Raw genomic sequence first — 25,772 nt, 5'->3', positions numbered from 1 at the left:
AATTCCGACAGCAAACGTCCAATGGAGCCTACACACGGCCGGAATTTCCATTCAAAAGCTCACATCGGACTTTTGCTGTCGGAATTTCCAATCGTTTGTATGGGGCAAAACGGGCAAAAAAAAAGAGAGGTGCGCTTATTCTTTAAAGGGCAGGGTAGCTGGGGAAAACCTATGTAGTGCCCTTTCCTTGATGCCCCAAACACATGCTTAGTTGGTTAACAGTCAATCCAGCCCTGGTTATGGTGGTCTCTCAGTTCCTTGGAACTCAGTAAGTTCCAAGGAAATAGATTTTTTAGTTTTTAAAGGATTGTAAAGTATTTCCACGCCAGACTTTTTAACCGCTTCAGACCCGCGCTATAGCCGAATGACGGCTACAGCGCGGACCTGAAAATCCAACTGGACGTCAATTGACATCCGCCCCTTTGCGTGTTCCCCGTGCGCGCTCCAGAGCGCGCAACGGGGAAACTCTGTGTTGGCCGTGTCCCTTGGACACAGCCAATTACAGATCGCTGTGAACGGCCAATCAGAGTGGCCGTTTGCGATGCGATCTGTGCGGCCAATGAGAGATGATCTCATATGTAAACATATGAGATCATCTGTCATTGCCGTTTTACACAGAGACAGCGTCCTGTCTCTGAAGAGGAGACCGATCTGTGTCCCTTGTACATAGGGACACAGATCGGTCACCTCCCCCAGTCACCCCCCCCTACACCTACAGTTAGAACACAATGCAGGGTACACATTTAACCACTTTCCTCACCCCCTAGTGTTAACCCCTTCAATGCCAGTCACATTTATACAGTAATTAGTGCATATTTATAGCACTGATCGCAGTATAAATGTGAATGGCGCCAAAAATGTGTCAAAAGTGTCCGATGTGTCCGCCATAACGTCGCAGTCCCAATAAAAAAAAAAAAATAAATAAAAAAAATCGCAGATCGCCGCCATTTCTAGTAAAAAAATAATAATTCTGTCCCCTATTTTGTAGGCGCTATAACTTCTGCGCAAACCAGTCGCTTATTGCGTTTTTTTTTTTTTGACCAAAAAAATATGTAGAAGAATACGTATCGGCCTAAACTGAGAAAAAAAGTGTTTTTTTTTTTAAATTGGGATATTTATTATAGCAACAAGTAAAAAATATTGTATTTTTTTCAAAATTGTCGCACTTTTATTGTTGATAGCGCAAAAAATAAAAACCGCAGAGGTGATCAAATACCACCAAAATAAAGCTCTATTTGTGGGGAAAAAAGGACGTCAATTTTGTTTGGGAGCAACATCGCACGACCGCGCAAATGTCAGTTAAAGCGACGCAAAGCCGGAAGCTGTAATTTCACCTGGGCACGAAGGGGGTTTATGTGCCCAGTAAGCAAGTGGTTAAAGGGCAGGGTAGCTGGGGAAAACCTATGTATTGCCCTTTCCTTGATGGTCCAAGCCCTTAGTTGGTTAACAGTCAATCCAGCCCTGGTTATGGTAGTCTCTCAGTTCCTTGGAACTCAGTAAGTTCCAAGGAAATAGATTTTTTAGTTTTTAAAGGATTGTAAAGTATTCCCACTCCAGACTTTTTAAACCTTACTGCTTTCTGACCTGAATATACAACCCTGAATCCAAAAGAAGACCATGACTTTCATATGATGGCTTTTGCAGATGGGCAGGGGTGGGTACTTCAATAAGGACAATCCAATCAAATTACAGCCATGAGTCATACCTTTATCCTGTCAATATTGGCTTCCATCTTCAACTGTTCTACAAGCTTCCTGGCTTGCGCGATATTGGCTGTGTTATTGCTGGCCATTTAGGCTGCCGACTTGACTTTCAAGGTGCGCTGAAACACCAGAAAAAGAGAACGAGACAAGTTAATTAGTTCCCAGGCTGCACAATTATCATAAAGCACACATTATCTGAAAGACACGACTATAATTAGGAGATCCATTAGCAAGACTGGCACAGAAGAAGTGGAGGTGTAGTTGGCATTATTCACTGCCTGCAGAATTCATAATCATTTGTTTTTATGTTAAAAGAAAAAAATAAATTCTCGTGTCTTCTTTTCTAAGCACGGAATTATATTTAATAGCATAGTACTCTTCGAAAGCAGCACACTATTTAAGTCAGTAACAAAAGCAAATGGATAAAAATAAAAAAAATAAAACTTTTTTTTAGAGCTAAAGACTACATATAATGGATGGCTTTATTTTTTAGAAACGCCCATAGAATCTTGCTGCCATAGTTTTCATTCTCCTGTATTTTTGCATTGGTACCTACCGTACAATATGGTTGAGATATGGGGAGGTGGAATCTGTGTTGGGCTGGCTTACAGAGACTCGTCGTCCTAAAAACTTAACTGCATTCCAGAATCCACCTCCTCTGGGGTCTTCCGCCGGCGATATTGACCCTTCCACCCTCCACCAAGTGCTCATCATAGCAAGATGTTTGCTATGGGGGATCTCATGCAGCCAGGGCCGAATTTGCTCTCCCTGCCGCCCCAAGGCCAGGTTCCGCAATGCACCCCCTCCTCACCAACCGAACCACCCACCCAAATCAACGGAGAATGGCAACCGGATGGCAGGGGCGGCACAGTTAGATCAAATGTGTTTTTTTTTTTTTACTTTTTTATCACTTTTTTTTTTTTTTTTTTTTTTTGCTTGTCGTTTTGCTTTTTTTTTTGTATAATTTTCTTATTTTTTATATTATTTTTCTTTACTTTTTAATACTTTATTTTATTAATTTAATTCTTATTTCTTATTTTATTTTAATTATTTTTTTATCAATTTTATTTCACTTAACTTTATTGCTAAAGCCACAACATCTAAATGATTGTTAAACTGCAATATATAACATTTTGGGTTGAATACCGCTTTAAGATCATTATACACAAAGACAAGATGATAACCACAACCAAGATAATAACAAATAAATACAGCTGTAGTTTTTACCAAAATGGTTATCGGTGCTCCTCTTCCAGTCACTCACTAACAATCTTTTCTTCTCTTTATTCTTCTTTCTATGGATAGAATGAGAGGAGAAAACATTAAAGGTCAGGAACTAGATGGGAGATGTACAATGATACGATTCATATATTTGATGGAAATGATCTGCAGTTTCCCAAATGATTTTTTGTCACCACCAGTTTGATTGTTTTTAATAAATTTTGCAGGTTCGAAGAACAATTGAAGTAATTGGATAAGTTGGAAAATTTCAATTGTTTTCAGTTGTGTGGCGCAAGGAACACAACGATCTATTCTGGAACGGTCACCTTCAATTTGCATTAATCCCCCCAAATAACTATTTGACATGATTCATGCAAGCAAATTTTGCATTTGTCTGGAAACAAAGGTTTGTTTCAGATATCTATTTAATGGAAACGAATAAGGCGATAATTTCATTGTTGATGTGCAAATGGCTGACTTAAAGTGGTAGTAAACTTTGTTTTTTTTAAATTGCTGATTGGTCTCTGTTGTCACAAATGCTTCCTCCTGCCTGTAGGCTGTCATGGTCTCTGTTGTCATAAATGCTTCCTCCTGCCTGTAGGCTGTCATGAACACTGAGCCGCGCATGAGCAGCTCAGTGAACATTTACGGCTCCTGATCTGTGCCGCTGCAACGTGACTCCTGTACACGGGAGTGACATAGCAGGCCAGCCAATCAAGCGGCCAAAGACACAGAACCCAGAAGGAAGCACAGGTGAAGATGGAAGCGCCTGGGAACCACTGGCTCGTTTACAGCGCAGTGCTGGAGAGCTCAGTTTGACAGGCAAGTCTGCCATAATGTGCTAATATGCTGTGCATGCTAATATATTATGGCATATCCCACCTGGGGGTCCCAAAATAGAGAAATTACAGCGGAATTTACTACCTCTTTAAATACCTTAAGCAAGCTATTCTCAATCACGGTTCAGTGGAGCCCTTGGGTTCCTTCAGAGGTTGCTAGGGGTTCCTTGAGTTGTGACCGATTGATCTCCCATCTGATGGTGTCTGGATATTTCCATGGCCAAAGCCACTTAGCAAAGCCAGCATTTAGTTGTCTGTAAAGCTGGGTACACACTATTTGTTTTTTTGGTTGAGCGAAAAAAAAAATTTCAACACCAGTCAGAGCTGCTGTACCATGCAAGGTTAGTACAGTAATCTCCCCCACTGAGCTGTTGTGTTCTGACAGGGGGACGGACGCACCCCCCTCCGCTCTCGGCAGAACACTCTGATCAGCTCTCTCTGCCATTGGCTGAGAGCACTGATCGGAAGAGGGTCATATGCTGGTTTTCCGGCACGATCGTCCGGCAGAAGCCAGCTTCTGTCGGACAGATCGGCTTACACACGGACCGAATGTCAGACATTTTTCTCCAAACATTCGGCCCTTGTATACCTGGCTTAAGGGTGGCATTAATCGAACTAAAAACCAATGTAGGTGGAATTTTTCCAATTGACTTTGATGAACTGTTTTTATTCAGGTTTCCCCGAGACCTGAAAATTAATCTTCTCTCCAGTAAAAAAGATTAAGTAAGCAGTGGCAGCCCGTCCATACGGGGCGCAGGGGCACCGCCCCCCTATCATGCTTACAATAGGCCAAACAGCACAGAGACAAACCTAAAACCTTCTGGCACAAAGTCATTTGTAGTGATAAGACCAAAATTTAGCTTTTTGGCCACAACCATTAACGCTACATTTGGAGAGTCAACAAAGCCTATTTGGTCAAAATGAATGGCAAGATGAATGCAGTATGTCATCAAAAAATACTGGAGGAACATTTGCATTCATCAGCCATAAAGCTGCGCATGGGACGTACTTGGACATTCCAACATGACAATGATCCAAAACACAAGGCCAAGTTGACCTGTCATTGGCTACAGTAGAATAAAGTGAAGGTTCTGGAGTGGCCATCTGAGGCCCCCGTACACACGGTCGGTTTGGTCCGATGAGAATGAACCGAAGTTCATTTTCATCGGACCAAACCGACCGTGTGTATAGGCCATCGGTCGGTTTTCCTTCGGTCCAAAATTTTAAAACATGCTTCAAAACCGAACCGATGGACCGTTGCCCCATCGGACCAAACCGATGGTTAGTACAGAAAAGCATCGGTTCAAAACCTGCGCATGCTCAGAATCAAGTCGACGCATGCTTGGAAGCATTGAACTTCGTTTTTTTCAGCACGTCGTGTGTTTTACGTCACCACGTTCTGACCCGATCGGATTTTGAACTGATGGTGTGTACACACATCAGACCATCAGGCCACTTCAGCCATGAACCGATGAAAACGGTCCGTCGGACCATTCTCATTGGTTTTGTCCGACCGTGTGTACGGGGCCTCAGTCTCCTGACCTCAATATCATTGAGCCACTCTGGGGAGATCTCAAGGTGCAGTTCATAGAAGACAGCCCAAGAATTTACAGGAACTGGAGGCTTTTTGCCAAGAGGTATGGGCAGCTTTACCATCTGAGAAGATAAAGAGCCTCATCCACAAATACCACAAAAGACTGCAAGCTGTCATTTATGTTAAAGGAGACAATATACGGGATTAAGAACTGGGGTATGTAAACTTTTGATCAGAAACGTTTTTGTGTTATCATTCATAGTCTAGGCCAATTTGTATTCTGCTACATATTTTTTTGTAAAAAAAAAATCCCAATAAGCGTATATTGATTGGTTTGTGCAAATGTTATAGCATCTACAAACTATGGAATATATACTGGAATTTTTATTTATGCATTATTTTTAATACTAGAAATGGCAGTGATTTATAAAGTGAAAAGTGCTTTTGCGCTAAAATGGATCCTAAATGAGTGAATCCACCAAAAATATATAGTGCAGCAAAACCTAATTATGTTTACATGACATAAAACAGGAATATAAATAAATGGTGATTCTGCGCAACATATCACACTAATGGAATAGTGATATCACATAAACAAGATAAATGTAAGAGCTGACAAATAATCAGCATATAGTATTAAATGCAAAGAGAATAGTGAGTCCAAATATAAATATATATATACTCAAATAGTGAATAGTGAGTCCAAAATATATAATACTCATAAGGCGAATGTGCAAAAATATATAAAGAATATTGTGCAAAAAAACCGGAATGGAAGTTCAATCCCAATAGTAAACACAAATCAGCTGTCAGGGCAGATATTCTGAATGCACTGGATGAAGGTGAGCACCAGCTCTATGGTGTGAGTGCACGGCCGTGCGATAGAAGATAAACCAGATCCCTGGCTGAGCTCCCGGGACTCTTACCTCTCAGCCCTCCTAAATGGGCATTGGTGTACAGGTCACTCGCAGCCTTCTATGGGTGGTCCCTGATGTTTCCTCTCTTGATCTGATGGATCCTTCCTTAATTGGGACAGATGCTCCTCGAAACCAGATGGATGATGTGGGTTATAAGAGAGAGAGAGAGGGGACTCCCATAGTGAGGTAACGTTTGGTGCAGGTAAAATATGTTTATTAAGGAAAAACCTGCACTTACATTAAAAGAAAAATAAAAGTGCAACGAGGAAACAAACAAGCGGCGTTTGAATCGCCAGCTTACGTCACTCCGGGTGTACGTCCTCCAATTCCTACGCGTTACGACACCACGTGTCTTCGTCTTTCCCCAGACGAAGACACGTGGTGTCGTAACGCGTAGGAATTGGAGGACGTACACCCGGAGTGACGTAAGCTGGCGATTCAAACGCCGCTTGTTTGTTTCCTCGTTGCACTTTTATTTTTCTTTTAATGTAAGTGCAGGTTTTTCCTTAATAAACATATTTTACCTGCACCAAACGTTACCTCACTATGGGAGTCCCCTCTCTCTCTCTCTTATAACCCACATCATCCATCTGGTTTCGAGGAGCATCTGTCCCAATTAAGGAAGGATCCATCAGATCAAGAGAGGAAACATCAGGGACCACCCATAGAAGGCTGCGAGTGACCTGTACACCAATGCCCATTTAGGAGGGCTGAGAGGTAAGAGTCCCGGGAGCTCAGCCAGGGATCTGGTTTATCTTCTATCGCACGGCCGTGCACTCACACCATAGAGCTGGTGCTCACCTTCATCCAGTGCATTCAGAATATCTGCCCTGACAGCTGATTTGTGTTTACTATTGGGATTGAACTTCCATTCCGGTTTTTTTGCACAATATTCTTTATATATTTTTGCACATTCGCCTTATGAGTATTATATATTTTGGACTCACTATTCACTATTTGAGTATATATATATTTATATTTGGACTCACTATTCTCTTTGCATTTAATACTATATGCTGATTATTTGTCAGCTCCGGCAGTGATTTATAGCAGGACTGCAATATTGCAGTGGACAATCAGACATTTACTGACACTTTTGAGACTTTGTGAGAACCAGTGACACTAATACAGTGATCAGTGCTAAAAATATGCACCGTCACTGTACTAATGACACTGGCTGGGAAGGGGTTAAAATATAGGGAAATCAAAGGGTTAAATGTGTGCCTAACCTGTATTTTTGTGTGTACTGTGTGCTGCTTTCTAAAAACTAAATCCAGCACATCCCTGCTGAAAGGTTGGAGCTCTGCATTGTTTACATATACAGAGCTCCGTCCAGTGTGTCTCCTTACCAATCAGTGGGTGCCACGAGGAGCCACTATAGGGCGGTCGGCAACTGTTTACTTAATCAATGCCTTCTCTTCTCAGGCTGGGTTCACATATGCTGCGTCCGTGGCTCACAGCAGGGGGTCCAGTGCGTCCCTGTTCACAGATTCAGGTCCGAATTTTTGCCTGAATTGGCACCTGAATTGGAATCAAAGGCGCACAGGACCCTTTCGAAATGCGGAACGTGGCCATCCCGGAGATGTTTAAACTGGCTCTACTGAGAGCCGGGCACACTCTCCTGTCATGTAAATTGGATCCATTTTGCATATATGCGAACCCAGCCTCAATGATTGCTAATCCCAGAAATCCTTGAGATCCTTTTTTATAGAACATGCTTCCTTGAACCTCAATTTGCTGACCAGCTGGAGAAAAAAAATTAACCTTTTTATAGCAGAAATCAAAAGTGCTGAGAAGGATTGGAGTTACATTGTCTAATTAAGTGCTATATCCTTGCACAGCATACTTGCACATTATGGCAAAATCTCCTGGGGGGCCAACATTATTAAATTGGGTAGCTCCGCTTTAAAAGCTCCTTCAGGTGATATTAAACCCTCACTTTAAATACCTTCAGTGGCTCATTTAAATCAATTCCTTTGTATGCAATTTCTTTATCTTTTATTCCTTGCCTATGTTCCAGGTAAAGCTTGGTGCCATGACTGCAGTGGCGTATCTAGGGTATGGCAGCCATGGCAAGTGCCATGGGGAGGGGGCGGCAAAAAGCTACCCCCCGCGCGAAAAAACCCTCACCCGTCCTCCTGCGGCCGTCTCCTGCACTAATGTAGCTCCCCCGTGTTGCAGCCAGTCTGCTGAAGCCAGCACAGCAATTGCTAATATTGCAGCTTGGCCTACGGAGGGGAGTGACAGGCCGATGACTGGCCATTGATGGCACAGTGGCTGTAATTGATTTTTCTTCCAGTTTGTTTGCGCCTCCCAAAAAAATGTAAGCACCAGATGCCAGTGGTCCCCAGTGTCCCTCTCTGTCCTCGTCGCACTGCGTCCCTCCCTATCCCTGGTTATCTGAAAGGTTTCAAATGTTTTGACAGGGGCGCAGTTTCAGTGCTTGCCGTAGGCGCCATTTTAACTAGATAGGCCTCTACATGACTGCCACCCCATGTTTCCCGTTTCAGGGTGGCTCCTTTCTGTTGCATTGTCCTATGGAGCTACTCTTTCCCGCAGAGACTTAAGTTGTGCCTCCCTCCCCTTCCTTCCTCCTCATCTATTCTCCAAGATAACAGGGCATGTGCAATTAGTTTTGCTCCAAATTAGTTTATTTAACAAATTTAGACTAAATTTGTTAATTCGGAAATATCCAAAGTTTAACAAACTTTTTGCAAATTTAAATATATTAGAAAAAAATAGTAAATTTGAAAACTCAGAAACCCGAAAATTTGAAAATCTGAAATATTAACTAACAATAACCTAACTATTATTAACTATTATAGGCATTGGAATTTCCTTTCAAATTTGGCTGTTAGTGAACGTGACAAATACAAATTTATCAGAAGTTACGAATTATCCGAAATAACGAAAATAACGAAAATAATAACGATTTTATTATTATTATTGTTCTTTATTAATTTGTTCCATTCCATTTGTTTAGATGCGGCATTCGTTATTTCGGATAATTCCTAACTTTGGATAAATTAGTATTTGTTACGTTCACCAAGCCAATTTTGAAATTCAAAGGAAATTCCAATACCTATAATAGTTAGTAATGGTTAAGTTGTTGTTATTAGTTAGTTATTATTTCAAATTTTGTGGTTTTCAGATTTTGGAATTTCAAAATTGACGAATTTACAAATTTTTGGGAATTTTTTCAAGTTTATGAATTTACGAATTGCAATCATAACGAATGACCCGGAAACGAAAAACAAAACAAAACGAATTAAACGGAAACGAACACATTTTTAGGCAGTGCACATGTCTACTGGCTGAAGATTGCACTGTCCACTGTGAACCAGAAGACTGGAAGTTCAGGAAAATAGAGTGCTTTATACTGCTTTAAGTTGCAAACCAGCAGGGCCGGGACAAGGGGTGGGCAGGATGGGCACCCTGACCCCAACACTAGATGGCCTTGTCCTGGCACTGCATACCAGTCACTGTGTCTAGGCCAGTGTTTCTCAACTCCAGTTCTCAAGATGCCCCAACAGGTCATGTTTTCAGAATTTCCCTTAGGGTCCTTTCACACTAGCGGACCGTTCGTCCGCTCATTACAAGTCCGTTAACGGACTTGTAATGAATCCCTATGGGATCGTGTCCGTTAGCGGATGGAGCATTCGCTAGCGTCCGCGTCAGTCGGGATCCGCTTTTCCGAACGGAAGAAACCCTATTTTTCTTCCGTTCGGCGGAACGGATCGGATGCAGACGGACAGACGGTCCGTCTGCATCCGATCCCCCATAGGGGAGAGCGGAGCAGAGACAGGGCGGTCTCTGCACTGTGTGCGGGGACCGCCCTATCCGCCGACAGCTCAGCGGGGATCCCCGCTGAGCTTTGGCGGACACACGGAGCGGACCCAGAAACGGTCCGCTCCGTGTGAAAGAGCCCTTAGATGAAACGGCTGTGGCAATTACTAAGGCAGTGAAACTGATCAAATCACCTGTGCAAAATAATGGGAAGCCTGAAAACATGACCTGTTGGAACTCCTTGAGGTTTTTAGACAAGAAAGGCTTGCCACTCCATGTGAGATGAGGAAGCCTGATGGAACTGGTGGGTGCCCGCCTCGGCAATCAAGACTTGTGACATCATCTCAACCTAGGCCAGTGTTTCTCAACTCCAGTCCTCAAGGTGCCCCATGTATAAAAAGAATAGACTGCACAACACGATTGTAATCCAAAATCCTTTGATGGGACACCCCAGAGTGACACCATAAGAGCAGAGTTGACATGTTTCCCACTATTAGAAGTGCTTAATTAAGTACTCTGGGCCGGATTCAGAAAGGACTTACGGCGGCGTATCTCCAGATACGCCGTCGTAAGTCCAAATGTGCGCCGTCGTATCTATACGCGTATTCTGGAAACCAAATACGCCTGAATTTTGCCAAGATACGACCGACGTAAGTCTCCTTCCCCGCCGTATCTTGGGTGCATATTTACGCTGGCCGCAAGGGGCGCTTCCATAGATTTACGCGTCGAATATGCAAATGACCTAGATACGCCGATTCACAAACGTACTTGCGCCTGTCGCATTTAGCTACGTCGCTTACGTCCGGCATAAAGTTACCCCTGCTATATGAGGCGTGAGTAATGCAAAAGGTATGGACGTCGGAAACGTCGGAACAGCCGTCGTATTTTACGTCGTTCACGTAAGTCGTACGTGAATGGGGCTGGGCTTAAGTTACGTTCACGTCGCATGAATGGACCCGGCGTATCTTAGGGAGTAAATTCGACGTGATTCTGAGCATGCGCCGTTCGTTCGGCGCTTCATTTACATGGGGTCACGATTCATTTCAATACAACACGCCCACTACCAGCCTACTTTGAAATACGCGGGCTTACGCCGGCCCATTTACGCTACGCCGCCGTAACTTAGGGAGCAAGTTCTTTGTGAATACTTTACTTGCCTCTCTATGTTACATCGGCGTAGCGCATATGAGATGCGCTACGCCCGTACAGAGATACGCCGATCTCTCTGAATCTGGCCCTCTGTCTACCGGGCACTCTGCTCTTGTGGTGTCACTCTGGGGTGTCCCATCAAAGGATTTTGGATTACAGTTTTTTTATACATGGGGCACCTTAAGGACTGGAGTTGAGAAACACTGGCCTAGGCTAAGATGATGTCGCGAGTCTGCTTCAGGAAAAAGTGATTATTTTGCAACATCGAGTCACAAGACGAGAGGCTAAAAAGCTGATCTTGGTCAGACATTTGTGAACACAGCCGAGAACTGCACAGGCACCAGGGTTTACAGAATTTTTCCATCTCTGCATTGGCATCTCAGTCCAGAACATGGGAGATGATGAGGACTATGAATGATGCCTGAACAAAGATGACGCTGTCCTTCTAGGGAGAGAGAGAGTAGATGAACGTATTGTCACTGGGTGTCTGTGTACCAGTGAAATAACACGGAAAGCAGCCCCTGCTTAGATAAGGATGCTTCCAAAACAGCAAAGCTAAAATTTTTAAGCGACATCAGATTTTTTTACTTTATTTTTTTTTTGCATGGCACGAGTTCCCTTTCAATAAGCAAACAATTTTTCTGACGTTAAAACCCCATGCAATGATTGTTTAAGCAGTCCGGCTCACCTATTAATGGGAAATCACAGGCGCTCAAAATGTGCTTACGTCCAACTCTAGTAGTAATTGTGCCGTAGATAGCGATTATTTGCGATTGCCCAAGAGACCGTATGGCACAGTTAAATACATTAAGGTAAGATGTCGCTCAATAACACCTGTCTGCTGTGTATCCATCCACATTAATGTGTGTGTTATAGATCAGTCACGCTCCCATGGACAATGACCTATGCAAACCAGCGCCGGACAAATATTGCTTAGCTACAGATACCGTACAAAGGACAGCGCCATGGGCTCTGCGAGCAAAATAGGAGGCCATTAAAATGCAGTTTCCTGAAACAATGCTGTGTACATGAGCTGTGCCGACACATATATAGGCAGAGGAAATATAAACAACAAATGTTTTTAGCCGTGGGGTTTGGTGGTGTTACACAAAAAATGTATATATGCAACAGTGGCGGCTGGTGCTCAAAATTTTTGGGGGGGCGCAAAGGAAAAAAAAAATTGCAGTCTCACTGTGCCCAAACGCAGCCACTGTTACATGCCATCAAATGCAGCCACTGTGCCATCAATTCGCACCACTGTGCCATGCCATTAAACGCAGTCACTGTGCCATGCCATCAAATGCAGTCACTGTGCCATCAATTCACACCACTGTGCCATCAATTCGCACCACTGTGCCATGCCATTAAACGCAGTCACTGTGCCATCCATTGTCACCACTGTGCCATGCCATTAAACGCAGCCACTGTGCCATACATTGTCACCACTGTGCCATACATTATCACCACTGTGCCATGCCATTAAACGCAGCCACTGTGCCATCCATTGTCACCACTGTGCCATGCCATTAAATGCAGCCACTGTGCCATACATTGTCACCACTGTGCCATGCCATTAAACGCAGCCACTGTGCCATACATTGTCACCACTGTGCCATGCCATTAAACGCAGCCCCTGTGCCATACATTGTCACCACTGTGCCATGCCATTAAACGCAGCCCCTGTGCCATACATTGTCACCACTGTGCCATGCCATTAAACACAGCCACTGTGCCATCCATTGTCACCACTGTGCCATCCATTGTCACCACTGTGCCATCCATTGTCACCACTGTGCCATGCCATTAAACGCAGCCACTGTGCCATCCATTGTCACCACTGTGCCATGCCATTAAACGCAGCCACTGTGCCCTTTAATGGTCGCCGCTGTGCCAATTGTCCCCACTGTGCCCTGTAAAATTGCGTTCTTCCCCCCCCCCCCCCCCGCCCGGCACTTACCTTTACTGGAGTCAGGCATCCACGTCGCACGATGTCTTCTCCCGCCCTCGATGACTGACAGGCGTCTCAGCCAATCAGGTTACAGGTAGCCAGAACCGGCCAACGTGATTGGCTGAGACGCCTGTCATCTTATTCAAGGGGCGTACAGTCTGTGCGCTCCGAGAATAAGCTTCCGGGACCCGAGGGCTGTATTGGGAAAGCCTATCAGAGCCGTTGGCTTTGATAGACATTTCCCTACAGCCAACCAGCTGGCGTTATTCAGATGGCCGGACATTGAGCGCTGACCATCTGAATAACAGCGGCAGCGGCGAAAATAACAGATTCGTGCAATGCATGAATCTATGTTATTTCACTCAGTGGCGGTGAGAGCCAGAGGGGGCGGCGCTCCAGCGCCCTTTATGGACGAACCGCCACTGATATGCAAGGAGATCAGCTAAAAGTAGTTGGATCTGTATGAGCGTTATAATTAATCGAAATTAGTCGATTAATCGATTTAAAAAAAAAAAAACGATTATTATAACAGAAACATTTTCATCAGTAACAGCCCTAAATATATATTTATATATATATATATATATATATATATATAAATAAAGTATGCATCCTAATGCCAACAACCCTGATTACTATAGCAACGAGAATGTGGCAGTTTTCTCTCATGCCTCGTGCACACAGATGCATTCAGGCAAATGTAAATTGTGGGTGTATTTCTGCACCCCAGAGAGACAGCTGCAGCGTACAGCCATCATAGTATTGAATGGCTGTACACAGCTATACAGTGGGGGGAGATTTACTAAAAGAAACACTCAGAATCTGCTGTAGCTGTGCAGTGCAGCCAATCAGCTTCTAACTTCAGCTTGTTCAGTTAAGCTTTGACAGTAAAACCGGAAGCTGATTGGTTTCTATGCGATTGGCTGAAAGGACAGGCGATCCTATTGGATGCCTAGGAGGAGGAGGGAGGAGCCGCACGGCGGAAGCCGCTGTGATGCAGAGGGGACACAGGGAGCCACTGCATGCTGCCCATAGGAGCCCGCAATCCCCCAACCAGTAGGAGCCCTCAACCCGGCCTCTGCCCGCCACCCATAGGAGCCCACCTGCAACCAATAGGGTAGGTTTCAGGGTAGGGGGAGGTGGTGCCGCCGACCGAATAACAGGGGGGGTGGTTATTTGTGGCCCCCCCCCAAAAAAACACTAGCCGCACTGCTTGTGTGCATGTTTACACAAGCTCCCTGTATTCCTGTTTACAGTCATTACTATGGGCTGGAAAGAAGAAAAAAAAGACAGTAGGTGATCAGCAGCACTGAGATGCAACAGAGATAAAAAACAACAAACTAGAAAATATTTTGATACACAAAAAAAAAAAAAAAAAAAAAAAGGGAAAACACACTGTGCTTTAGCAAAATAAGGGCTTATTCACCAGCTTAACAGCCTGGTTCCCTACTGCGCATGCACGGGTCACGCTGCACATCCCGACTGGTCCCTGCTGTCTTCTGGGACATCGCCGCCATTAGTAGTAAAACATTTTTTTTTAATAAAAATTCAATAAAACTATCCCCTATTTTGTAAACACTATAAATTTTGCGCAAAACCAATCGATAAACGCTTATTGCGATATTTTTTTACCAAAAATCGGTAGAAGAATACGTATCGGCCTAAACGGGAGGGAAAAAAACTATTTTTTTTATATATTTTTGGGGGATATTTATTATAGCAAAAAGGAAAAAATATTGCATTTTTTTCAAAATTGTCGCTCTATTTTTGTTCATAGCGCAAAAAATAAAAACCGCAGAGGTGATTAAATACCACCAAAAGAAAGCTCTATTTGTGGGAAAAAAAGGACACCAATTTTGTTTGGGAGCCACGTCGCACGACCGCGCAATTGTCAGTTAAAGCGACGCAATGCCGAATCGCAAAAACTGGCCGGGTCCTTTACCTGCATTTTGGTCCGGGTCTTAAGTGGTTAATTCTAAAAACAGCTACATCCCCAGTTATAAAAGGGTGTGCACACTTATGCAACTCCCCCACCCCCCCCTAAAAGATTTCAGTTTTGTTTTTCAACCGAGTTGTACAGTTTATAGGTCACATTAAAGGTGAAAAAAGCTCTGAAATGATTTATCTATGTCTAATTTTTTTACATCACATAAACCTGACATTTTAACAGGGGTGTGTAGACTTTTTATATCCACTGTACATAATGAATGTACAGTTGCCCAGGGGCACAAGGTTATTTGCATGGCTCTGTCCACTATCCTAAAATGGGGAATAAACCCCTTGTTTTTGGGATTTGTGATAGAAGGGAGACAAAAAATGTGCATAGCTCTTCATTCATCAAAACTGCATGTAAGCTGGTTCTATGTGAACAGGGCAAAAGTGAATGTTCTTAGGATATATTCTCTGCAATTTGAATGTATGAGTGCAGAAAATAAGCTGAGGCCAGTAGATGGCACCAAGTAGCCATGGGCGTCCGCTCCATAGGGCAAGGGGGGGCAATTGACCCCCCCTGGAAAAATCAAGAAGGGCCGGATCCCAGGCCGGATATCACACAGGCACAGCAAGCAGAGTGAAGCCACCTCCCCCACCTGCTGTGCCTGTGCCGCGCTGATGGCTGATCTGAGGTACTGAATGGGATGGGGGGGAGGGGGGTCTGTCTGTGCTCAAGTGGGGGTTTGTGCGGAATGGGGGGTCCATCTGTGCTGAAGAGGGGGTCTGTACTGTAGGGGGGTATGTGCTGAAGGGGGGGGTCCATCTGTGCTGAAGGGGGGGTCCATCTGTGCTGAAGGGGGGGGTCTGTGCTTAAAGGGGGTCTGTGCGGAATGGGGGGGTCTGTGCTGAATGGGGGGGTCTGTGCTGAATGGGGGGGTCTGTGCTGAATGGGGGGGGGGTCCATCTGTGCTGAGGGGGGGTCATTACATTCTCTAGGCTATAGTTATATGGGCATGAAGTGAAGCTGAATTATCTGAAGAGCTATTTCACACTGCCAGCTGGCCACGTTATCGGTAAAACACTGCTAAAAAGTGGCGCTTAACCATCGTTTTAGCTGCGCTATTCGGCCGCTAGCGGGTGCTTTTAACCCCCACTAGCATTTGAAGAAAGGGTTGAATGCGACTGTGTATCGCCGCTGCTGAAGCGCCCCCCCCCCCCCTGAAAAAATTTCAGCGGATGCCTATGCAAGTAGCGTACTTTTTCTTACAATGATAGCTCCATCTAGTGGCCATATGGCATTGCAGCCACTTGATAGAGATGACCATCACTGAATAAAAAAAATATATGATCTTTGGTGCCATCTAGAGGCCACAATTTGTAATTTTCTGAACTCACACATTCGAATTGCAGAGAATATAGCCTAAGAATATTCAGTTTTGCCCCATTTGCTTGAAATAAATTTACACTCAGTTTTGATGGATACAATATAAATACAACCCACAGATATGTTCTGTTTTAAGAAGGCTGTACTGTACTTTGCCTCTTTATTTCTCATCTTATTTTAAAGGAGACGCCTTTTTCCACATTTAAATCTATTAAAAAATAAATAAAACACAATTAAATTATTTCCACTGTCTATTTTACCATCGACTACAGAAAGTGTGGCCAATAATACACTGTAATTTGTCCTTTACAAATAAGAGTTTTTATTTTCCAGCGAGTCTGTAACACCAGATTGTCATATTGTACTATCGGAGGACGTCAAAGTTAGACAAGCCAAGTGTGAAACAAGCCCTTTTAGTATATGTTTTAATTGCCAGGGAATCTGCTATGGCAGATGGGTCCTTTTCTAGGATATTGCCTCATTATCCAATTAAGTGTATCGAAAGATTTTCCTGTGGGAGTATTTATGCCCCACTGATTATCTAAGGTGACTATAAGAGGCCACGGGACCTTCTCCGGGGCATTCACATATTCCATTTTCTCTTCTCTAATCCTCTGGGAGCGTCAGACCAATTCATTTTAAAAAAACTGGTATATTAAATTCACCATCCGCTATATAAAAAAAATAATCTCTACGACCTATTCATCGTAGTACTGCATGGTTACCGTATTTATCGGCCTATTGCGCGCTCCGGCGTATAGCGCGCACACCTAATGTGGACTTGAAATTCCTGATTTTTTTTTATTACTTACCGTTTTGGTGTCTTGCCCGGTGTCCATCGGCGGCCTTGTCCGGTGTCCGTCTGCGCCCTTCGTGGTGTCCTCCCCGCTTCTCCCGCGCTGGTCTCTGAGCCGATCGCCGCTTCCCGCGGTTTGAACGCCGCCGACATATACCGAGCGCAGTACACTCGGGCACGCCCGGCCACGCTCGGCTCCTCTCGGCTTCTCTCGCATAACCGCGAGGGGAGCCGAGCATGGCCGAGTGTACTGCGCTCGGTATATGTCGGCGGCCGTGTTCAAACAGTGCGGGAAGCGAGTATTGGCGTATATCGCGCACCCACGATTTTGCCCTGATTTTAAGGACAAAAAAGTGCGCGGTATACGCCGATAAATACGGTACATTAATAAAAGGGCATTTTCTCATCTTTTATCCCATACCAGGAAAAGAGCAGCTGGAATCTGATTGGCTGTAGTGGCAAATAAACAAAACTTTTTAGCCATTTTTTTTCATTTACACATAGCACAGAAAAAATGTTAAAGTGGTTACAAGGGCAAGTTTTTTTTTTTTTCTTTTTTACCTTCATACATTCTTTGCATGATGGTAAAAAAAACTATTAGGTGCAGCCCCCCCCCCCCTTAAATACTTAACCGAGCCTGGAGGTGCTCTCTCTACCAGGGACATGCGGTGAGGTCAGTGGCTGTGAAGCACTGGCCAGTATCAGAGCCAGATACACACAGGTTACATATGCCACAAATGTTAAGCAGGAACAATAGTTCTAGCAGTTCAATTTAAAAAATTGAAAAGGGTAGCCTATGGAGGTTTTATGTACTGAAGCTTGGCGCCATTCCATGAGTGTGCGCAATTTTAAAGCGTGATATGTTAGGTATCTATTTACTTGGCGTAACATCATTTTTCACATTTTTTTTTTTTTTTTTTTTTTTAATAATCGGGCTAACTTTAGTCTTTTTTTATTATTATTTATGAGCAGTTTCTTTCCCAAAAAAATGTGTTTGAAAAATTTCTGCGCAAATACTGTGTGACATAAAAGGTTCAATGATCAAAAACAACGATCACCATTTTATTCCCTAGGGTGTTGGCTGGGTTGGAAAGGAACATTTGTCTTTTAGACACATACCCCTTTTTATGACACTGCAGTGAGAAGTATGCCTTCACTGCAGCATTTTTATTGGACAGCTTGGGCCAATGGTACTTTACCATTGGTCCAAGACTGTAAGCTGTCCATTGATCTCAGTGCCACTGACAAGTAGTGAGGAGATGCACTGTGAGCTCATCCTCTCAGTCTGCTGCAAACAGAGTGTGCCAGCTAGTATTTAAACTGGCCGCTCTGTATGTAGCCTCTGACAGGCTGCACAAGGAGACCCGTATCTCCGGAACCATAGGTCGTAGGAGCCCCAAATTTAAACCGGCCAACCCCGGACCAACATATACAGCCCATATAGCGAAATGATCACTCACAGTACAGCCATGGCTGGAACAGAGGCCCAAATTTGGTAAAACAATACAGCCAGAGGTAATTAAGTCTCTGACCACTCTCTAAATTTAAGGCAGCGCCGGCTATGAAAGTAGCAGGCCGCTACACTTGCATGAGTGCCCCCATAGCAAGCAGCTTGCTATGGGGGCACTCAGCAGGAGAGAGAAACCAGGAGCGCCTAGGGTGGACTACAGAAGATGAGGTACTGCACAGAGCAGGTAATTATGACATGTTTGGTTATTTAAAGAAAAAAAAAATGAACAAATACTTTACATTTTTAAAAGTAGACTGTTTAGTATAAAAGCTGGTTCCTGTGATTGGCTGTCACAGCATGACGTGATTGGGAGCCCATCACACTGACTCCTTATCACAGATAATGGGAGCTTTCAGCAACAGCTCAGTCAATGCATTGGGAGCATGCAGTGAGTGCACTTTAACAACTCAAATTCGATGCCTCATGTACACGCGTGGTGATTGTGCCCAAAGACCTACCCCACCCTGTCGCTGCACGCATGCATTACGCTGTTGTAAAGGAGTTTAAAAGCTCTGGTGAAGTTATTTTGCTTAAGCTAAGATGCCATCAGTCTGCTGCAGGCAGGAGGAAGCATTCCCTCAGTCTTTACACCCCCAATGATCAGATTGGAACATTGTGGAAAGTTATATGGTAAGATGCGATAGTAGACATCTACCATGAACTGGGTTCGATCCGACAGGCGTAAGGCTTCGTACGCCTTCGGATCGTAGATGCAATACTTCGGCGTCCGCTGGGTGGAGTTTGCTTCGTTTTCCGCGTCGGGTATGCAAATTAGCTTTTTCCGACAATTCACGAACATACGCGCGGCCGTCGCATTCTCTTACGTCGTCTCTAGTCGGCTTTTTCCAGCGTATGGTTAAAGCTGCTATTTTGAGGCGTATAGATAGACTTGCCATGTTAAGTATGGCCGTCGTTCCCGCGTCGAAATTTGAATTTTTTGTTTTTTTGCGCTAGTCGTCCGTGAATAGGGATGGACGCAAGTCACGTCTAAGTTAAAAAATGACCTCGTTGCGACGTCATTTTGCGCAAAGTACGGTGGGAAATTTTCGAAACGGAGCATGCGCAGTTCAACCAGCGCGGGGATGCACTTCATTTAAATGAATCACACCCCCTACTCGCCGATTTGAATTACGCGCTGAGAGATACACTACGCCGCCGTAACTTACGGCGCGAAATCTTCCTGGATTCGACTTAAAGCCAGGTAAGATACGGCGGCGTAGCGTATCTCTGATACGCTGCGCCTGTCTAAATGTATGTGATTCTGCCCCTATAGCTTTTGCACAAACCAAACAATATGCACTTATTGATTTTTTTTACCAAAAATATGTAGCAGAATACATATTGGCCTAAATTGATGAAGAAATTTGATTTCTAACATTTTTTATTGAATGCGTTTTATAGCAAATTATATTATATTAATATATATATATATATTTTTTTTTTGTTTTGTTTTGTTTTTTTTGCACTGTAAACAAAAAAACTGAGCGACAATTTAAAAAAAAAAAATAATAATTATATATATATATATATATATATATATATATATATATATATATATATATATATATATATATATATATATATATATATATAATTATTATTTTTTTTTTTAAATTGTCGCTCAGTTTTTTTGTTTACAGTGCAAAAAAAAAACCAAAAAAACGCAGAGGTGTTTAAATTCCGCCAAAAGAAAGCTATATTTGTGGGAGAAAAAGGACATCAATTGAAATTATGTACAGCGTTGCACGACCGCACAATTGTCAATTAAAGTAACGCTGTGCAGTGTCCCAAAAAATTGCCTGGTCAGGAAGGGGGTAAATCTTCCAGAGGTCAAGTGGTTATAATAGATCCTTGGAATTCTTTGTAGAGCGGAAACCAGGAGAGGGAAGGTCACTACTTTGTGCCCAAAGAGCTGCATTTGGTGCGGAAATAAAAGGCGAAACTTGCCAGTAAGGTTTACTGCAGTGTGGATCTAAGCTGTGTTGTATAATAAGGGAAGAGCAGTCAGATTCCACCTGTCATTTGGTGTAATTCAGAAAATTATCATTGTAATGGTTGCTAATGGGCAACATCCACTTACTGGTTTATCCACTTTTAAAGCATTGTGCATTAAAAAAAAAAACCAAAAAACACACTCTACCTTTGCTATAATGGTATAAAACCATAAAGGAGCCGTCTACGGTATAGAAGCCAAGGTCACAGCTTCTGTCTACCAGAGGAGTCAGCAGTGTTGGAGGAAGATACTGCTATGCAGATATACGGCACAACTATAAGTTGTTGGATCAGCATCCCGAGCACTGGGGAATAACCTCTGGGAAACGTCAATACCTACCGGATTGCACTACAATTGTGCTGGTTTGAAGAAAGATATACCTTTGCTATGTACATCTAGCACCATGACATTCTTTCTGCAGTGTCCTTTCTCCATTACGGTTTCTGCTGGAGAACTCCCATGACCTCATCCGGACCAATTCTATACCATAAGTTCTATCTAAAGACCTTGGCCCAGATTCTCGTAGATCGGCGTAAATGTCGGCGGGCGTAACGGATCTCACTTACGTTACGCCGCTGCAAGTTTTACAGGCAAGTGCTTTATTCACAAAGCACTTGCGTGTAAAGTTGCGGCGGCGTAGCGTAAATCACCCGGCGCAAGCCCGCCTAATTCAAATTAGGCGGGTAGGGGGCGTGTAGTATTTAAATTAAGCGCGTTCACGCGCCGAACGTACTGCGCATGCGCCGTCCGAAAAATATCCCAGGGTGCATTGCTCCAAATGACGTCGCAAGGACGTCATTGGTTTCAACGTGAACGTAAATGGCGTCCAGCCCCATTCACGGACGACTTACGCAAACAACGTAAATTTATAAATTTTGACGCGGAAACGACGGCCATACTTAACATTGGTTGCCCCTCATATAGCAGGGGCAACTTTACGCCGGAAAAACCTAACGTAAACGTCGTAAATTCACTGCGTCGGCTGCACGTACGTTCGGGAATTCGCGTATCTAGCTAATTTGCATACTCGACGGGGAAAACGACGGAGGCGACACCTAGCGGACAAAAAAAATTGCATTTAAGATCCGATGGCGTAAGAGCCTTACGCCTGTCGGATCTAATGGTTATGCGTAACGGATTCTAAGAATCAGTCGCATAGATACGACGGCCCAGATTAGGACTTACGACGGCGTACATGACATTGCGCCGTCGTAAGCCCTTTGAGAATTTGGGCCCTTATTTGTTATTTGTGGATAAAGCAGGAAAATTGTTTGATACTCTGTCAGGTTTTTATTGCCATCTGCCCACTGGGGAGATTTTGTCCTGGTGACCATTGACATAGAGCGAGAGGAAACCCAACATTTTTATAGCCGTCAGTGCAATAGAAAGAAGAAGAGGGGAAATCTATCTGGAGTACCTGTTCAGGTGACATCTTCAGGGGTGGTATTTCCATTCACTTTGAGTGAAAATGGAATACTGTCCACGATACTTTTTTTTTTTGCACTAACATATAATTTTTTATAGACAAGCTTTTCAACCATTCTTTTGCCCTTATGCTGCCATGTCCAGCCCCAAGAGCCAGAAGAGATACCCAGTTCCTTCAAATATGGAGGAGCAAGTCCATGCTCCATGTGGTTCACTCCACGTGACAGTGCTGGTCCCATTAGTCAAACAGGAAATTCATATAAGTTATGACTCAGCCAACAGGACTTTCCTTCACTTCGGCTGGTTTATTGGATTGGTGGTGGAGCAAATAGAAGGTAAGTGTCTACTGTTGGGGTAGACCAAATTAAAGGTAATCTGTTGTATTGCTCTGTGTGGTCAAAGCACAGGTTCACGTCAGTTCATCTGTTGAGTCCTTAAGCGGGGGCGTGGGCCGTGTTCAATATGCAAATAGCGACTTCAGCTTCAAGTCAAGGCTGTGGAATGCCTACAGCTCAATGTGCACCCTGCTCTATAGGCCAGTAATGCACATATTAAAAGGGTAAAAAGTGTGCGGTCTTGAATCAAGTGTCAAAACGTATCTACCGCTGTTGGATAAACAAAATAAACCGCGGTGAGTAGTGCACTGCCGAAAAATCTGTTCGTTTTCATTTCATTCTTTTTCAGGTCATTCATTATGATTGCAATTCAAAAATTCGAAACTTCAAAAATTTAAAAAAATATGAAAATAAGAAAGTTATTATTTAGAATTTTTGGATTTTCTAACTAATAATAACCAACGATTAAATTATTTATAGGTATTGGATTTTCTATTCAAAATTGGCTGTTAGTGAACGTAACGAATACAAATTTATCCGAAGTTAGGAATTATCTGAAAGAAATAAATTCTAAACGAATGGAACGTAACAAATTAATATTAATAAATAACAATAAAAATGTTTTATTATTATTATTTTTTATTAATTTGATTCCTTTTCATTTTTAGATGCGGCATTCATTATTTCGGATAATTCGTAACTTCGGATAAATTCGTATTCCTTACGTTCACTAACAGCCAAATTTGAATGGAAATTCCAATACCTATAATTTAATAGTTAGTTATTATTAGTTAGTTAGAAAATTCTAAATAATAACTAAAAATAACTAACTATTAAATTATAGGTATTGGAATTTCCATTCAAATGTAGCTGTTGGTGAATGTAACAAATACAAATTTATCCAAAATAACAAATTATCCGAAATAACGAATGCTGCATCTAAACAAATGAAATGGATCAAATTAATAAGAATAACACATTTTTATTATCATTGTTATTTATTATTATTAATTTGTTACGTTCCATTCATTTAGATACGGCATTCATCATTTCAGATAATTCGTAACTTCGGATATATTCATACTCGTTGCGTTCACCAACAGCCAAATTTGAAAGGAAATCCCAATACCTATAATTGAATAGTTAGTTGATTCAGATTTTCGAATTTCAGGGTTTTCGTTAATTCAGACGTTTCCGAATGAACAAATTTGCCGAAATTTGTTAAAAAAGTGGTGGTGAGTCCTGCGATTGTGATTGTCTCAATACATTATAATACTGTATATACACCATTTAAATCATATAAAAGATGAAATCAAGTGTACAATGTAAATTCTTAGCATTTATATAACAAATCAAAAATAAAGTGACTAGTACATTCAATCCACTATCAATGGATCCAATATAGTATCAGAGAAAATCCATAAATGAAACGTTCATCAATGAAAATGAATAAATAAATTGTTGTGCCCACTAAGAGTGTCCATCCATCTCCTTTAAACTACAGCGTCTTCATGCAAAATCAATTGAAAGTGCCGATGCATCACTGCCGTGTCATGAGTATAATAGATGGCCGCTTACAAGACCCATAGATCCTCAAGGGATCTTAATGCACATTTAAGATTCCTGGCAGGAAGGAATCTGCTCTTCATGGATCACTCACTGGGACATGAGATGAACAGAGGCTCTTGATTCATGGGTGGTTGGAGTTATAATGGTAGACAAAACTCATAGTGCATTACCTTTAAAAACCAATGGGGTGGATTCAAGAACCAATTGCGCCTGTGTAACCATAGGTTACACAGCGCAATTGCTTACTTCCCCCGGCGTAATGAGTGCTCCTGATTCAGGAACCTTGTTACGCCGACTGCAGCCTAAGATCTGTGCGGCATAAGGCTCTTATGCCCGCATATCTTAGGCTGCACTCTTGCGATGGCCGCTAGGTGGCGTTCCCGTTGTGCTCAGCGTATAGTATGCAAATTGCATACTAACACCGATTCACAACGTTGCGCGAGCCCTGCGTACGCAATTTACGTCGTTTCCGTACGGCGGTTTTTGCGTAAGGCTGCCCCTGCTATTAGCAGGGGCAGCCAATGTTACGTATACCCGTCGTTCCCGCGTCGCGAAATTAGAATTTTACATACTTTGCGTAAGTGATTCGTGAATTGCGCTGGACGCCATTCACGTTCACTTTGAAGCAAATGACGTCCTTGCGACGTCATTTGCCGCAATGCACGTCGGGAAAGTTTCCCGACGGTGCATGCGCTCTACGATCGGCGCGGGAACGCGCCTAATTTAAATGATTCCTGCCCCCTACGGGATCATTTAAATTGAGCTTCTGCTCCGTGAATCAAGGGCAGCGGAGCAAATTTGCGGGGGCGCAGGGCAAAAACGTTGCCCTGCGCCTCCGGAAATAATGCGCAATTCTAGCTGAATCTGGGCCAATGTGTTTAATGGAAACCTTTCACTTACAGAGTATCACTTGGATATCAGCAAGCGAATGTTGTATCAGCCTAGTCACCTGCAGTACGGTCCGTGCACTTCAACGTCACACCGCTAGCTCCTGTCCGGCGCGTTTCACCCTCAGAAGGCGTAAACTGAGATTGGAGGCCTCCAGTCCCAGTAGAAGTAATGCACATGTATTGGGCAGGCTGCTGTGAGGCACATGGCAGAATTCTGTCATAGGATTGATTGACAGGAGAGGGAGCCAATGGCTCCAGCTGCTATCAATCTGCCCAGTTAGGAGAGACAGAGCTGGCGCTCTCATTCACATCTCTTGATCAAGATCAGGTCCAGGTACATATAAGGGGGGTATCATCAGGTTTGTAAAGTAATTCAAATACAGTAGATTATTGATTAATCTCTTTGCTGTATGGCTGCAAAGCAACACCTTTTCTGAAGTCTGCAGATCTGGTGCCACTGCCCCGCCTCTTCATTCTATAATTGAACATCAACAAAGAGATGACTCTTAAAAGAGAAGTAAAAGGATTTTTTTTTTTTGCAAAACATGGCCCAACCTCCAGTTAGTGGCCTACAGTAACACTACATACCTCCCAACTTTTGAACTTCAGAATGAGGGACAAATGAGCATACCCCCCAAACGAAGTTGTTGAGCGGGGGGGGCGGCAGATCAAAGTTGTTGAGCGGGGGGGTGATTCCGTCGATCAGTGTTGTTGAGCGGGGGGGTTTGTTGCCATTCGCGGGACCGCAGGATTTGCCGCGCATCGGGGTAATCGCGCGGGGGGGTGCCGTGAAATCGCGGGACAATAGCACTGCTCACGGGATCCGGGACGGTTGGGAGGT

The 25,772-nt window shown here is 43.3% G+C and overlaps 1 protein-coding gene across 2 annotated transcripts in view; it reads right to left on the bottom strand.

Annotated features, from left to right (window-relative positions):
• The window catches only part of GNG2 (G protein subunit gamma 2), an 87,115-nt gene that overhangs the window by 12,107 nt on the left and 49,236 nt on the right, over positions 1-25,772 (bottom strand). For both annotated transcript variants that reach the window (XM_040333878.1, XM_040333877.1), the window contains exons 2-3: positions 2,931-2,998; positions 1,706-1,822 (exon numbers count right to left, since the gene is read on the bottom strand). In XM_040333878.1, coding sequence (XP_040189812.1) covers positions 1,706-1,792 — 87 coding nt within the window. In that variant the 5' untranslated portion in view covers positions 1,793-1,822; positions 2,931-2,998. The remainder of the gene's footprint in view (positions 1-1,705; positions 1,823-2,930; positions 2,999-25,772) is intronic.

Source organism: Rana temporaria, chromosome 13 (assembly GCF_905171775.1).
Source record: "Rana temporaria chromosome 13, aRanTem1.1, whole genome shotgun sequence".
In the NCBI taxonomy this organism is placed as follows: Eukaryota; Metazoa; Chordata; class Amphibia; order Anura; family Ranidae; genus Rana; species Rana temporaria.
Note: the sequence above shows the minus strand (reverse complement) of the source record. Positions and strands in the feature narration are given on the sequence as shown.